The 14,433-nt window shown below is 29.3% G+C and overlaps 3 protein-coding genes across 5 annotated transcripts in view; all 3 read left to right on the top strand.

Annotated features, from left to right (window-relative positions):
- The first annotated feature begins 689 nt into the window (after nt 1–689).
- On the top strand, nt 690–1,353 carry LOC105125684 (glycine-rich cell wall structural protein-like). Its single transcript, XM_011026246.1, has one exon. The coding sequence runs from the start codon at nt 768–770 to the stop codon at nt 1,074–1,076; it is 309 nt and encodes a 102-aa protein (XP_011024548.1). The 5' UTR covers nt 690–767; the 3' UTR covers nt 1,077–1,353.
- A 6,297-nt stretch (nt 1,354–7,650) lies between these two features.
- On the top strand, nt 7,651–8,343 carry LOC105125683 (glycine-rich cell wall structural protein-like). Of its 2 annotated transcripts, XM_011026245.1 has the most exons (2): nt 7,651–7,985; nt 8,028–8,343. In XM_011026245.1, the coding sequence occupies exons 1-2, from the start codon at nt 7,694–7,696 to the stop codon at nt 8,105–8,107; spliced, it is 372 nt and encodes a 123-aa protein (XP_011024547.1). In that variant the 5' UTR covers nt 7,651–7,693; the 3' UTR covers nt 8,108–8,343. The 2 variants fall into 2 exon arrangements, with proteins under 2 accessions (XP_011024547.1, XP_011024546.1); XM_011026244.1 differs by having other exon boundaries at nt 7,651–8,343.
- Nucleotides 8,344–14,016: 5,673 nt separating this feature from the next.
- LOC105125681 (acanthoscurrin-2-like) overlaps nt 14,017–14,433 on the top strand; it is an 844-nt gene continuing 427 nt past the window's right edge. Inside the window, exon 1 of one of the 2 annotated variants that reach the window (XM_011026242.1) lies at nt 14,017–14,432. In XM_011026242.1, coding sequence (XP_011024544.1) covers nt 14,145–14,432 — 288 coding nt within the window. In that variant the 5' untranslated portion in view covers nt 14,017–14,144. The other variant, XM_011026243.1, reaches the window with a different exon arrangement.

Below are 14,433 nucleotides of genomic sequence, written 5' to 3'. Positions count from 1 at the left end.
TTTGTTCTTTATTAAATATATTTTCTCAAAATAAGGTTTTTTTTTAAAATAAAATAGAATTGATTAATTGAATAAAATACTCACCTTATTGTGTTTTTTTTTTATTTGCTTTTCCAGGGCATTACTCTAATGAAAGTGGAGTTTAAATCATCTTAATAAATTCTTTTGGTTGTGAGTGATGTTTACGGTAGAGTGATGGTGAGTTTTCAATAATTGTTTTTCTTCTTGCAAATATGATATCGATATTTTATTTTTTTTAGTTAATTAATGCTAGATTTTTTTTACTATTCATTTTCTAGTCCTTCAATTTAAATCAGATTATTAAATTTACTGATCTTATTATATATAGATAAATTAATGACTGTTTTTTGTTTTTGAAAAAACACTATAAGTGCATGACCATCTATTTTTTACATTAAAAACAAATTAAATTAGCATGAGGCATAACGCGAGCTCCCAGTCTAGTTGCTGCCAAGTGGCGTGCTGTCCTGGCAATATAAGCTAATGTGCTTTCTTGCCTGTGCTGATTTCTTTTTCAACAATAATTAGGTATTGAGATCTGCTATACAAATCTTTGGAAAACATTTAAATTTATTTTTTACGAACCACCATGTGCCCTCATTCAATATACATTCAATTCAAGAAATCTTCTCCCACATGTAAACCTGCCTTTAAAAGGAGCCTCAATGCATGGCACTGGCACCATTAGTACAGCAGCAAATACTTTCTTGATCAGATTTAGTACGATAGAAATATAGAGAGACAACATGGCAAGGTGTTATTGCATTCTAGTTTTAATTGCTCTTGTTATTGCTCAAGCAAGTGCTAGGGACGTGCCCAAAGACGCTGGCCTCAATGACCAAAAGAACTTCATCGCATCTGGCGGTGTAGGTGGCTTTGCTGGAGTTGGTGGTCTGCCAATCCTTGGCGGTGTTGCTGGTGGCCTCGGTGGGGTTGGTGGCTTGGGTGGAGACTCAGGTAGTGGTGGAGCTCTTGGTGGAGGTGTTGGTGGAGGCTTGGGCGGTGGCAGTGGAGATGGTGCTGATGGTGATGCTGGCTCTCTCTTCCACCCTTGATTTTGCTCCTCATAGGCCTCTTCTTATATATCTACTTTAATAAGTTGCTATACGTAGACATTGTGCTTTTTCATTCTTCTCCTGTCATCTTTCATTGCTTTCGGATTACATTGGTAATTTGTCAGCAGGCTCTTCATTTGATTTGCGAGGATCTTTATCTATCCATCCATCCATCCATCCATCCATCTATCCTGTACTACGTTTTTCTTGATCCAGTCAATTTGTATTCAAGTCTTACTATTTCATTGAAAAATAAGAAATTAAAATTAGCATAAAATTGGTCCATTTGTCAATGTAGAAGAGCATTACAAGTTTACAACAGCTCAGTGGAACAATAACAATGGTGCCCTGGAGACAATCTCCAGAAGCACTCACCAGTCAATCTCAAAGAATTAGCCATCACAGCACTCAGTCATCTATATATGCACACAATGGAGCAAATAATTTTCAAACAAGCTGCAACAGTAGTAGACAATTGTATTAGAAACCAAGAGGATCAAAATCAGTAAGCATCACTACTAGTAGGCTAGTAGCAGAAAATATTATGCACACTAAGCTGTGGTAGCAGAAGAGGGGCAGCGCCAAAAGATAGCAACGATCGATCAGTGCCTAAGTAAGCAGAGCACTTGAGACAATTATTAGTATCCAAATATGGTGCGAGGATAAATGGGAGCATCAGGAAAAATTCTGACAACAGAAAAATACCAAGACACTCAGCAAAGAAGAAAATCCCTTTCTGTCCCTGCTTCCAGAATCAATGACTTAACACTGTTACTACTGACAGCTAAAAATTGGAAGGATTTCTTGATGTATGCTTCTCAACACAGACAAAACTAAGAGTTGCAGACGTGACCACAAAGAATTTCAGGACAGTACTGCAGCCAATCTTAATTCTGCAATTTCACCACCGAATCTTGTTCCTGATTTGACCAAAGGATGTAGTCATCAACTTGGATTAATTCATCTCGGAGTACTTGTATTTGTAGCCTCAATGTAATTGCAAATTAATCAGAAGTTTTTGTTATCCAAATTCATGAATTAAGCTTCAGCTGGAAAGCTCAAATTAATATTATATAGTTGTCCCGCGCTTCGAGTTATATCATTAGAGAGTATTGTTAATGGTTTTTGAGTACCAAAAAAATATTAAATTGTTTAGAAGTTAACTTGAATTAACTTGGTCTTGTTTGTTTACTAGAAAGTAATTTTTTTTTAGAAAATGAATTCCAGAAAAATAAATTACTTTTTGATATTTGGTAGGGTAATAAAAAATAAGTTGGAAAACAATTTCCAGTATTTATTTATGTTATGGAAAATAACCTGGAACTAAAAACCAAGCCAAATTTTCCTTTGACTGAAAAATATTTTCTGTTGACCAACTTTCCTAACAGCAAACAAACACAAGAAAGTTTGGAAAGTGATTTCCCGGAAATCACTTTCTGGAAAACAAACACAGCCAAAAAGAAAAACATTTTCCTGAAAACCAAGCTAATTTTTTTTAACTAAAAAATATTTTTCGTTTATCGGAAAGTGTTTTCCGTTGACTAACTTTTCTAATAGTAAAGAAACACAAGAAAGTTTGAAACATGGTTTCCCAGAAACTACTTTACCGAAAACAAACATGGCCTTGATCAACATGCCAGTTTCAAAGACAACCTAAACGATCAGTAAAATTAAAATTTAGCTAAAAAGTTTTAGAAGATATTTTTTAAAAAAAAAATATATTAAAATAGTAATATATTAGAATAGAGTCAATCCAAGTTATCCTGTTAAATTTGTATCATGAATAATAAGATCATGATAACTCTATATAAAGCATAAAATATGAAGTTAAATTCTTAATCAATCATATGTTGAATGATGAAATTAAAAAAATTAATTAAAAAAAAAACAACTCGACTTAACTTGAGTTAACCTCTCAAATTCATAACTTGAGTCATGAGACTAAGATAACCTCATATAAAGCAAATCAAAATAATTTATGAAGTCAAATTCTCAATTAATTTAATATTGAATTATGAAATTAAAAAAAAATCAATTAAAAAATATTAAAAAAGACTCAGGTCAGCCCGAGTTAACTTGTTAAATCCATGACTTGGGTCATGTAACCAAAATAGCTCAATTGAAAGTAAATTAAAATAAATTATAAAGCATAATTCTCAATCAACTTATTGTTAAAGAACACAATTGAAAAAAAAATCCATAAAAAAAACACAAAACAAGACCTGAATCATCTCATGTTAAGTTATCAAACATATGAACCGTGTTATGATATAGGGATAACCTTATAAAAAATAAATTGAAAAAACAAAGTCAATCCAAGTTAACCTATCAAACCTGATATAGGGATAACCTTATAAAAAATAAACTGAAAAAATAAAGTTAATCCAAGTTAACCTATCAAACTTGTGACCATGATCACGAGATTGGAATAATCTTATAGAAAGGAAATCAAAATAAATTATAATTAAAGCTTCATGACTCGAATTATAAAATCATGATAACCTCATAAAAAATAAATCAAAACAAATTATAAAGCCACACAGAAAAGAAAAAGGAAAAAACTCGAGTTGACTCACAAAAAAAATTATAAAATTTAATATCCAATAAATCACATATTAAATGATGAAATTAAAATATATATATAAATTAAAAAAGGTAAAAAAAACAAACTCTACTATAATGAATAATCTTTTGTGAGGAGGTGCTCAAATAAAAAACACCTCCTTATTTAATTTTTTAATAAATTATAAGATTTAATTGTTAACAAATTAAATGGTGGATGATAAAGTTAAATTAAAAAAAAAATCAATAAGGTGGGAGTTCCTTCGCTGTTGATGGCTCTTCGTTAGATCCATAAGGTTGGCATTTTGATACGTTATTTCATTCGATCAAGAACCTAGAAGATTCCTATTCCTTCTTTGGTAGCTATTTCCAAGCTGAGAGATAGAGAGAAAGATGGTTTTGTTTGAGGTTGCTTTACGGCGCAGGTTGGAGATTGGGAAGAGGAGAGGTTCGTGGACAGGAGAGTAATAGAGGAATTGGATTCATGCTTTCCACTCGTAGAGTCCGCCTGGGTATTTTATGAGGTGGTGTATAATAAAACCACAATCTTTTTTAGTTTTTTAGCAAATTAATTATAATAAATTATAAAATTTAATTTTTAATAAATAAAATTTTGAAGGATAAAAATTAATATATATATATATATATATTAAAAAAAATATAAAAAATACTATTATAACAAATAATGTTTAATGAGATGATGCAAAGTAAAATCACCATCTTTTTTATTTGTTTTTAGCAAACTTTAATAAATCATGAAACTCAATTTTCAAGAAATTAAATATTGAATGATGAAATTAGAGAAAAAATATATTTAAAAAAACATTATTACAATGAATAATATTTTTGTGAGGAGATGCATAGTAAAATTACAATATTTTTTTAGTTTTTCCATTAATTTATCATAGTTAATTGAGAAAATGATAAGAAAAATCTTTGTTAAATAATAATATAAATAATATTTTGAGGTCTCATTTAAAAATATAAATTTTTAGATTGAAATGATTGGTTGATAAAATATGAAAACATTATTAACCAAATAGTTACAAGTTTGAATCTCACAATTTGCATTCTATTTAATAAAAGCAAGTACAACAAAAGTAGCGGGTTTCTGCAAGTTTTAAGTTCAAAAAAAAATTTTCAATAAAATATTAAAAAATAATATAAATCATATATTAGAGCATCGCCTAACAACTTAACTTTTATTCTTTCTTTTTAATAAGTGAATTCATTTTGCATAAACAAAATTTCATTAATTAATCTACTAAAAATCATAATTGAAAAGTTAAAATAATTTATAAATAACATTGTCAGCATCATAATAAATTAGGGATATATTTCTATATAAAGATGACTTAAACTGTCTTTTTTGTAAAAAAAGTAAAAGAAATTAAAGCAGTTAAGACATCTATTGATCTTTCCTCAATCTTTGAAAGATTTGTTTTATGTTATGAAATGGTGTTGTCTAGGGCTCAAAGCCAAAAAAGACTTGGTGTTTGTTTGCTTGTATAATTTGGATTGTTCGTAATAATGGTAAGAGAACAAAGTGGGATATATGGTGTGTATTATTCCATTTTCTATGGTATTGCAATTTGAACAAAATATGAAGAGGTATTTTTTTTTTTTTTTGATTTATATGGGGTGTCCGGACCAGCTTACACGCACAACGACTAATCCTCACGGCCCACTGAACATCCTGCAAGCCCAGTGAGCAGGTAAGGCACCGCGAGGGTGACAGACGTGCATGGTAAAGCTCGAACTCAGGTGTGGAGGAAGGAGACAAGCCCTTCCCACCGCTAAGCTAAAACCTTACTTGTGAAGAGGTAGTTTTTTGATATATAGGATCGGACTTATGGATTTTTAGAAACTGCTCTAAGGGATTATGAAGGGAAATTCTTTTTGTATTTCCTCTTGCTCTATGCAATGTGGAATCTAATGAAATTAAAGCATTAACAATTTAAAAAAAAAACTGCTTTTAAGTATTGATTATTATAATGTTTTTTTTTTTATATAGATTGTGGATTTAGGTTGTTATTGTAATTTTATCTGTTAAATTAAAAAATAATAATGATATGCAATCTTGGTGCTTCTAATGTGTGTTTAATGTTATTTCTAATAAATATAATGTGATTTTTAGTGTTGATTTTCAACATGTTCATCGAATCTAGCTAAAAGTTTAAAGAGAGATTAATTTAACAGCCTGATTATTGTTTTTATTCGATTTTAATTTTCATGTCTTTGATTATCTGATCTTTTATTTTTTTTATAAGTTTCCTAGCTTTACAAACTATTTATATATATATATATTTGAATAATTTGAATTTTTAAGTAGCTTATACATACTATAATTAATTTTTAAATTTATTAAATATCTTGCAAGTCTAATAAATATAAAGTTGAACTCAAATACTCAAAAAAAAAATCCCTTTCATAACCGCTATGACACAATCTTAAATGCATTATTTATATTTTTTTTCTATTACATAATGCTCTTCATAGTTATAACATATGCTTTATGATTATGCATAATTTATAATTCATAAAAATAAAAGTAAAAGTATGGTGATATATTTGGATTTTCTGCCCTCATAATCTGTAAATGAGTACGGGCCCTTCCAACCACCACACGTCATAATTGGGACAGTCGCGAAGTGCCCCTGCTGCCTGGCAACAAACCACGTGTCACAAATCAGCCATCCATCTTTCTGGCAAACCCATGCCCGCTAGAGGACACCTCTAGCCTCAATTTAAATTAACTACACTGTTGATTTCCTTGTAATTTTGTTTATGTATTAGCTTATAATCAAGTAGACAAGACTAATTCAAAGAATCCTTAGAAGAGTTATTGTTTTCTTAAATATTTTTTATTTAAAAATATATTAGGATAATATTTTTAAAAAACAAATCATTTTTAATATAATATATTAAGATGATTTTAAAATATAAAAAAATTAAATTTTACAAAACAGCATTTGAAACACTACAGAGGCTAAATGGATATTTGTTTATGCATTAGTTTAACTTTTAAAACAAATCGTGTGAATTAAACGTTTAGTAATATTAAAAAGACAATTTACTATATGGTGGGAGTATAAATGTTTTCCTCGAATCTCTATTTTGCACGTAATGGTGTAATTCACCTGTGCCAGGTGACTTAATAATCACCTGGGTACTGTTCAATCCAAGTCAACAATGTTAAGATTATCTAATTCACCTAACAACGCTAGAAGACAAATAATGTCAGGTGATTTTTTTATTGTTTATTAGATAGTCGACTCAGCAAAAAATTTTATTTTTTAAATTTTATTTTATTTAAAAAATTAATATTTAATATTATTTAATAACAATATATAAATTAAAAAAATATGATACAAGGATATAGTATTTATATAATTTGATTGTAGTTTTAATTATATTTTTTATGATATTTTATCTAATTTTATTATATATTTCAAAAATTATAAAAATTATAGTTTTTATCAGATAAATTTTATATATAATAAAATTATAGATAAATTAATGAAATAATAAAAAATAATTAATATAACATAATATTTATTTAATAATATAATAATAATAATTAAATCTATAATATTTAAATTAAAAATATCAATATCAATATATATATATATTTTAGTTATTTTATACCCTTAATTTAAAAAATATATTTAACCAAATATATTAAATTATTTTTTATTTAATTTTAATTTTTACTATAATTTTAACTAAAAATATATAAATACTACATTAATTATAATCTAAAATAATTTTTATAAAATAATTTTTTTAAAGTATGAACAGTAAAACTGCCATGTAACAAATAGACTGTCAGTCTCTCTGACACGAACTTAATGTCCATCTCTACGTATACAACCAAAAAAGCCTTTAGACGAACACGCAGACTCGGTGCATGGAAAATTTGAGAGCTCAAAACTCTGAACACGCATTCAACTCCATTTACTACCCTCAACTGCCCCTACCGCTCATTTGGCCTTTAAAAAGAGGCGAACCAGGAAGCACTGAGGTACTAAGAAAAAAGATTCAGAGCTAGAGTGATGGCAAGGAGTTACGTTTGTTTTGTGTTGGTGCTCGCTCTTGCAGCAGTGCACACTAGTGCTAGAGACGTGCCTACTGAAAAGGACATGCATGTTGCTAGCACCAAAAATGCGCCTACTAATGCTGGTCTCACTGACCAAAAGAACTTTGTTACATATGGTGGTGTTGGTGGCTATTCTGGAATCGGCGCTGGTGGCCTCCCATTTGGTGGCGTAGGGGGGATTGGTGGAGTTGCTCCTTTAGATGGTACTGGGTTCGGAGGACTAGGTGGTGGAGGCGGCTTGGGTGGTGGTGTTGGAGGCTTGGGTGGTGGTGTTGGCGGCTTGGGTGGGGGTGTTGGCGGTGGTGTTGGTGGTGGAGGCGGTGTAGGTGGGGGTGTTGGTGGTGGAAGTGGTGTTCTTCCTTACCCTTGAAATTAATATTTGCTCTCAAGTTTAGTTCCTTTCTAGTTTGTCTCAGTTAAGTAAGCTGAACATGTGAGGTTGTCGTCTATGCTTTAGTTACCATGCATACAGTTCCTTCTGCTGCTGTGTCTGGTTTTATTTGTATTTCCTTAATTTGGTGTCTTTTACGTACTTTGAGATATCGTTATTGTCATGTTTGAATGGATATCAATTAATTATATCTAAAAGCTTAGTTCCTTGTCGTTCTTGCAAGTCTTCTACATTTGAGTTTGATGTATTTTCTACATTGCCAATAACTCAAGAACTGATAGCAGCACTAATGAACTGATAAATATACTATAATTATTAGTAATATATAGTTCTTTCCGTTAGCAGGTAAATTAAGTTAAAAATACTTTCCTTTAATGCTGATTCTGGGTAAGTAAATTTCCTATAACTTTGCAGGTGTTTTGTGTCTTTTCTCTTTTTAATGGTTATAACAGGTTTTTAATAGATCAATCGTAATTTATATATAAAAGAAGAAATTCTGGGATCAATTAATGGAATTATCTAATTACCTGGGACGATTTGTCATGCCAATTAAAGAGCGTTACTAGCTAGCAATCCCATGAATGAAAAACACATAGGCATAATTTAAGAAGAAACATGTTTTAATTAATGAGATACTGGCCCGACATATATCTTCAAGTCGGTAGGTGCATGCATCAGGTGCTTCGGGGTTTTACCTCAGGGCTTAAAGCATCAGACCTCGTCGCCCTCAATCAACCTGAACCCTAGATTACTAGTCTTATTTTTCTCTTCAGTCCAAATAGTCCATGTCTTGACAACCATCCAAGAGAATTTATGGCCAGCAATCACTTGGTACAGTACTGTTAAATACTTTCGATCAACCTCGCTCTTGTGAGCTTGGGTTCGAGCCCTGTCATGGCTGGTTATCAGCAACTCTCCATCCTGTGACCTCTTCGGCCCTAACTAGAACTACAAGAATGTCCCCAAAAGCGTTTGAGCAATACTGAATTTTAAGAAAGTAACGTTAAAGCATTTTTGAGTCTGCGTAAGTCTTTTGATTTTAGATATATAGTTGTTTAATAGCCAAATGGTTGAGTTTAAAGCTTATGAATTTTAGATTTAAGGAATTTCAATTACAATAATATTAAGAAATAATATAATAACTTACAAGTTGTGTCACGAAATGTTGGGAATGTGATTGAGGTAGTGTTTTTTTAAAAATTTAAAAATGTTTTTTAAATTAATATGTTATATTTTCAAATTATATAGACTCGTGAGGATGTTAAAAATAATTTAAAAAATATATATTTTAATATATTTTTAAATAAAAAATACTTTAAATAATAATCATTATTATATTTTCAAATACATTAAGTAAAAAAAACATCAACATCAAAGTTTACTATTTATTGATATGCAAAAGCATACCCTTGAAATTAAATCCCGAAACTAGACAATTCAATACCCAAGTGTTATGATTCTTCCAACAAGAATTCCAGAGACATCAAACGATCGGATGGTCATCTTTGTGACCTGATCTCCAAGTTGGTGAATCCATAATGCTAGAAAACAGACAATCCGTGACAGAGATATTATTATGCTTGGTGAAACTTGCATTGATGAGGCCACCAGCTTCTACTAGCTCCTTGGATAGCAGCAAAGCTCTGATGGCTATCAGGGGACATTGAATGACTTGAGTTGAATAATTCATTACCTTTTAGTAAAGAAAAGCTTGCACGCACCTACCGTTATTACTGTGCTGCAGGGCTGTTAGGTTCTCATTTAAGAACTTTGCTTCTTTGCAATCTACCTGTCGAAGGACATGTTGGCCCTAGAAATTCTGGGGAGCACACATGGTGCTCACAGCATCACATATAGTTTTTTTTTGTTTTTTTCATAAATACTAAATTATATATGTTTTAATTAATTCTTTAAAATTAACAATTATATAAATTTTTAATAATTTTAAAATTTATAACATTCAAACTAATAATTTTTTTAAAATTAAATATAAAACCTGACCAATTAAATTATAACTCTCAATATTTAGAGAGCTTTTTATTAAATTATAACTCTCAATATTTAGAGAGTTTTTTTTCTTTTTTTCTTTTTCTTTTTACCAGAGCAGTGGCAGCACGAAATATTAGGAGATAGGCACAAAAAGTTTTGATATTTTTACAGGACATTAATTTTAGCATGAGATCGCTCTTTGTTTCATGAATAATTGTAACCATAACCAGAATAATTTATTATGGTATCTAATATTGTTTTTGTTGTTAATGTTGGAGTCCACTATTTTTATTAAGTACTTTTTTTTTCTACAATAAGTAAGAATAAAAATCTTAAAATCACATTAAGTATCATATAGAAACTATTAATTTTAGTTTATTAATAATATTTCTTTTTCTTTCTACATTTGAGTTTGATGTGTTTTCTACAATGCCAATAACTCATTTTAATTCATTGAGTTTGATAGAAGGATTTCTTGATGTATGCTTCTTAACACAGACAAAACTAAGAGTTGCAGACGTGACCACAAAGAATTTCAGACAGTACCGTAGCCAATCTTAACTCTGCAATTTCACCACCGAATCTTGTTCCTGATTTGACCAAAAGATGTTGTCATCAACTTGGATTAATTCATCTCGGAGTAGTTTTATTTGTGGCCTCAATGTAATCGCAAATCAATCTGAAGTTTTTGTTATCCAAATTCATGAATTAAGCTTCAGCTGGAAAGCTCAAATTAATGCATTACAGATAGCCAACCAGTGATGATTAATGTTAAATAGTTGTTCCGCGTTACGAGTTATATTAAATAATTTTAATATAAAAAATATATATTAGGGTGTTGCTAATTTTTCTAGTACAAAAAAAAAATTAAACTATTTAGCAGCTAACTTGAAGTAATTTGATTAAGATAATAAATAACTTAAATAACCCGTAAAAATATGATTTAATTAAAAAATTTAAATTTTAAAAATTATTAAAATAATAATATATTAAAATAGAATCAGCCAAAAGTTATTTTGTTAAATTTGTATATTAAATTATAAGATTATAATAATTTTATATAAAATAAATAAAAACAAAATATAAAGTTAAATTTCTAATCAATAATATGTTAAATAATAAAATTAAAAAAATCAATAATAATAAAAAATGACTCAGTTAACTTGAGTTAACCTATACAATCCATTACTCAAGTCATAACACTAGCATAACCTCATATAAAACAAATTAAAATAAATAATGGATGAAATTTAAAAAAAATTAATTAAAAAATTATAAAAAGAAACTCAAGTAAGCTCAAATCCACAACTCGGGTTATGTGATCAAAGTAGCCCTATGGAAAGTAAATTAAAATAAATTATAAAACTTAATTTTCAATCAACTTAATGTTAAAGAATACAATTGAAAAAATTAATTAAACAAAAACACAAAACAAGACCTCAATCAACTCATCTTAACTATCAAACCTATAAACTATGTCATGAGATAGAGATAACTTTATAAAAAATAAATTGAAAAAACAAAGTCAACTTAGGTTAACCCACCAAACATGTGACATGATCATGAGACTGATATAACTCTATAAAAAATAAATTATAAAGTTTAAATTTTAATAAACTCGTTGTTGAATGATGAAATTTGATTTATCTAAAAAAACATAACAAAACAACCTAAATCTATCCAAATTAACCTGTAAAAAATATAATTTGAATTATAAGATCATGATAACCTCTTAGAAAATAAACCAAAATAAATTATGAAACCACAAAAAAAAATCAGATTGCCCGTAAAACAGATCATGAGTTGAGATAACTATATAAAAACCAAATTACAGTAAATCATGAAATTCAATATCTAATAAACCACATGTTAAATGATAAATTTAAAGAAAAAACATAGATTAAAAAAGACAAAAAAAAAATCTACTATAATGAGTAATGTTTTGTGAGTTGGTTCTCCTAAAAAACACCACCTCATCTAATTTTTTAGCAAACCACAACAAAATCATAAGATTTAATCTCCAACAAATTAAATATTAAATGATAAAATTAAATTAAAAAACATATTATTACGATTAATAGTATTTTATGAGGTGATGCACAATAAAAACACTATATCTTTTAGTTTTTGTTTTTCAAATCACAATAAAATATAAAGTTTAATTCCTAATAAATCAAATTTTAAATGATGAAAATTACTAGAAAAAACATAGATTGAAAAAAAGCAAAAAACAAAACACTATTATAATAAATAATGTTTTGTAAGGTGATGTAAAGTAAAAGCAACACCTCTTTTATTTTTTTAGCAAACTCCAAAAAATCATAAAATTTAATCTCCAACAAACTAAATAATATCGAATAATGAAATTAGAGGAAAAAAATATTTTTTTTAAAAAAAATACTATTACAATGAATAGTATATTTGCATAGTAAAATTACAACCTTTTTTTAGCTCTTTTTTTGTTAATTTATCATAGTTAATTGAGAAAATATTAAGAATAATATTTGTTAAATAATAATATAAATCATATCTTGAAGTCTTATTTAACAATATAAACTTTTGGGTTGAGATGATTCTTTAACAATAACTCAAAACCTTTTCAACAAAATAGTTACGAGTTTGAATCTCATTATTCACATTATATTTAATAAAAGTAGACACAAAAAAGTGGTGGGTCTACATAAGTTATTAGTTTAAAAAGTTTTTATTTGAAGAAGGTATTAAAAAATAATATAAATTATATATTAAAATTTCACCTAACAACTTAAGTTCTTAGATTGAAATAGTTATTTGACGATATCCAATTATATATATAATCTTAATATTGCCTCAAAATAATTATTTTATTATCAATTTTACCTTTTAATTAAATAAAAAAGTTATTAAAGACTTTCATATATTTATAAAAAAATTTCATCCCATTGTTCTTTTTTTTTTTCAATAAGTGAATTCATTTTGAAAAAAATAAAAATAAAATCATTAATTAATCTACTAAAAATCTTAATTGAAAAAATAAAATAATTTATGAATAACATTGACGTTATCATAATAACATGGTAACATGGATATATATTTCTATATAAAGATGACTTAAAATATCCTTTTTATCATAAGAAAAAGATTGTAATAGTGACAACTAGTTAATTTTACTTCATTTAATGGGTGGTGCATTGGTTGAGATATCAATTGATCTTACCTCAATCTTTAAATTATTATTTATTATTTATTATGAAATGGTATTTGTTTGTGTGTATAATTTTGATTGGTCGTAACAATCTTTTTTTTAACGACAAGGAAATAAAGTGGGATGGGATTGTATCATTCCATTTTCTATAGGATGATAATTAAAGAAGGTGAATTCATCTTAGATTCCTCCACTAATAGGAATGCTTAAAATAGCCTGATTATTGTTTTTATTTGGTTTTAATTTTCATTTCTTTGATTACGGATCTTTTATTTTCTCTATAAGTTTCCTGACTTTACAAACTATTTATGTTTTTTCTGTTACATCATGCTCTAAATGGTTATAACATATGCTTTATAATCATGCATAATTCATAAAAATAAAAATAAAAGTATGGGGATATATTGTGATGTCCTGCCCTCATAATCTGCAAATGATCAGTACGGGCCCTTCCAACCACCATTTGTCATAATTGGGACAGTCGTGAAGAGCCCCTGCTGCCTGGCAACAAACCACGTGTCACAAATCAGCCATCCATCTTTCTGGCAAACCCATGCCTGCTAGAGGACACCTCAGGCCTGGGTTAATTACAAAACAGCATCTGAAACGCTACGGAGGCTAAGTCCCAAGACACTTGAATGTCCATCCACATACACAACCAAAAAAAACGCTTTAGACGAACAGGCAGACTCGGTGCATGGAAAATTTGAGAGCTCAAAACTCTGAACACGCATTCAACTCCATTTACTACCCTCAACTGCCCCTACCGCTCATTTGGCCTTTAAAAAGAGGCGAACCCAGCAAGCACTGAGGTACTAAGAAAAAAGATTCAGAGCTAGAGAGATGGCAAGGAGTTACGTTTGTTTTGCGTTGGTGCTCGCTCTTGCAGCAGTGCACACTAGTGCTAGAGACGTGCCTACTGAAAAGGACATGCATGTTGCTAGCACCAAAAATGCGCCTACTAATGCTGGTCTCACTGACCAAAAGAACTTTGTTACATATGGTGGTGTTGGTGGCTATTCTGGAATCGGTGCTGGTGGCCTCCCATTTGGTGGCGTAGGGGGGATTGGTGGAGTTGCTCCTTTAGATGGTACTGGGTTCGGAGGACTAGGTGGTGGAGGCGGCTTGGGTG

This window comes from Populus euphratica, unplaced genomic scaffold, assembly GCF_000495115.2.
Source record: "Populus euphratica unplaced genomic scaffold, PopEup_1.0 scaffold58.1, whole genome shotgun sequence".
NCBI lineage: Eukaryota > Viridiplantae > Streptophyta > Magnoliopsida > Malpighiales > Salicaceae > Populus > Populus euphratica.
This window is presented reverse-complemented; position numbering and strand designations above follow the sequence as displayed.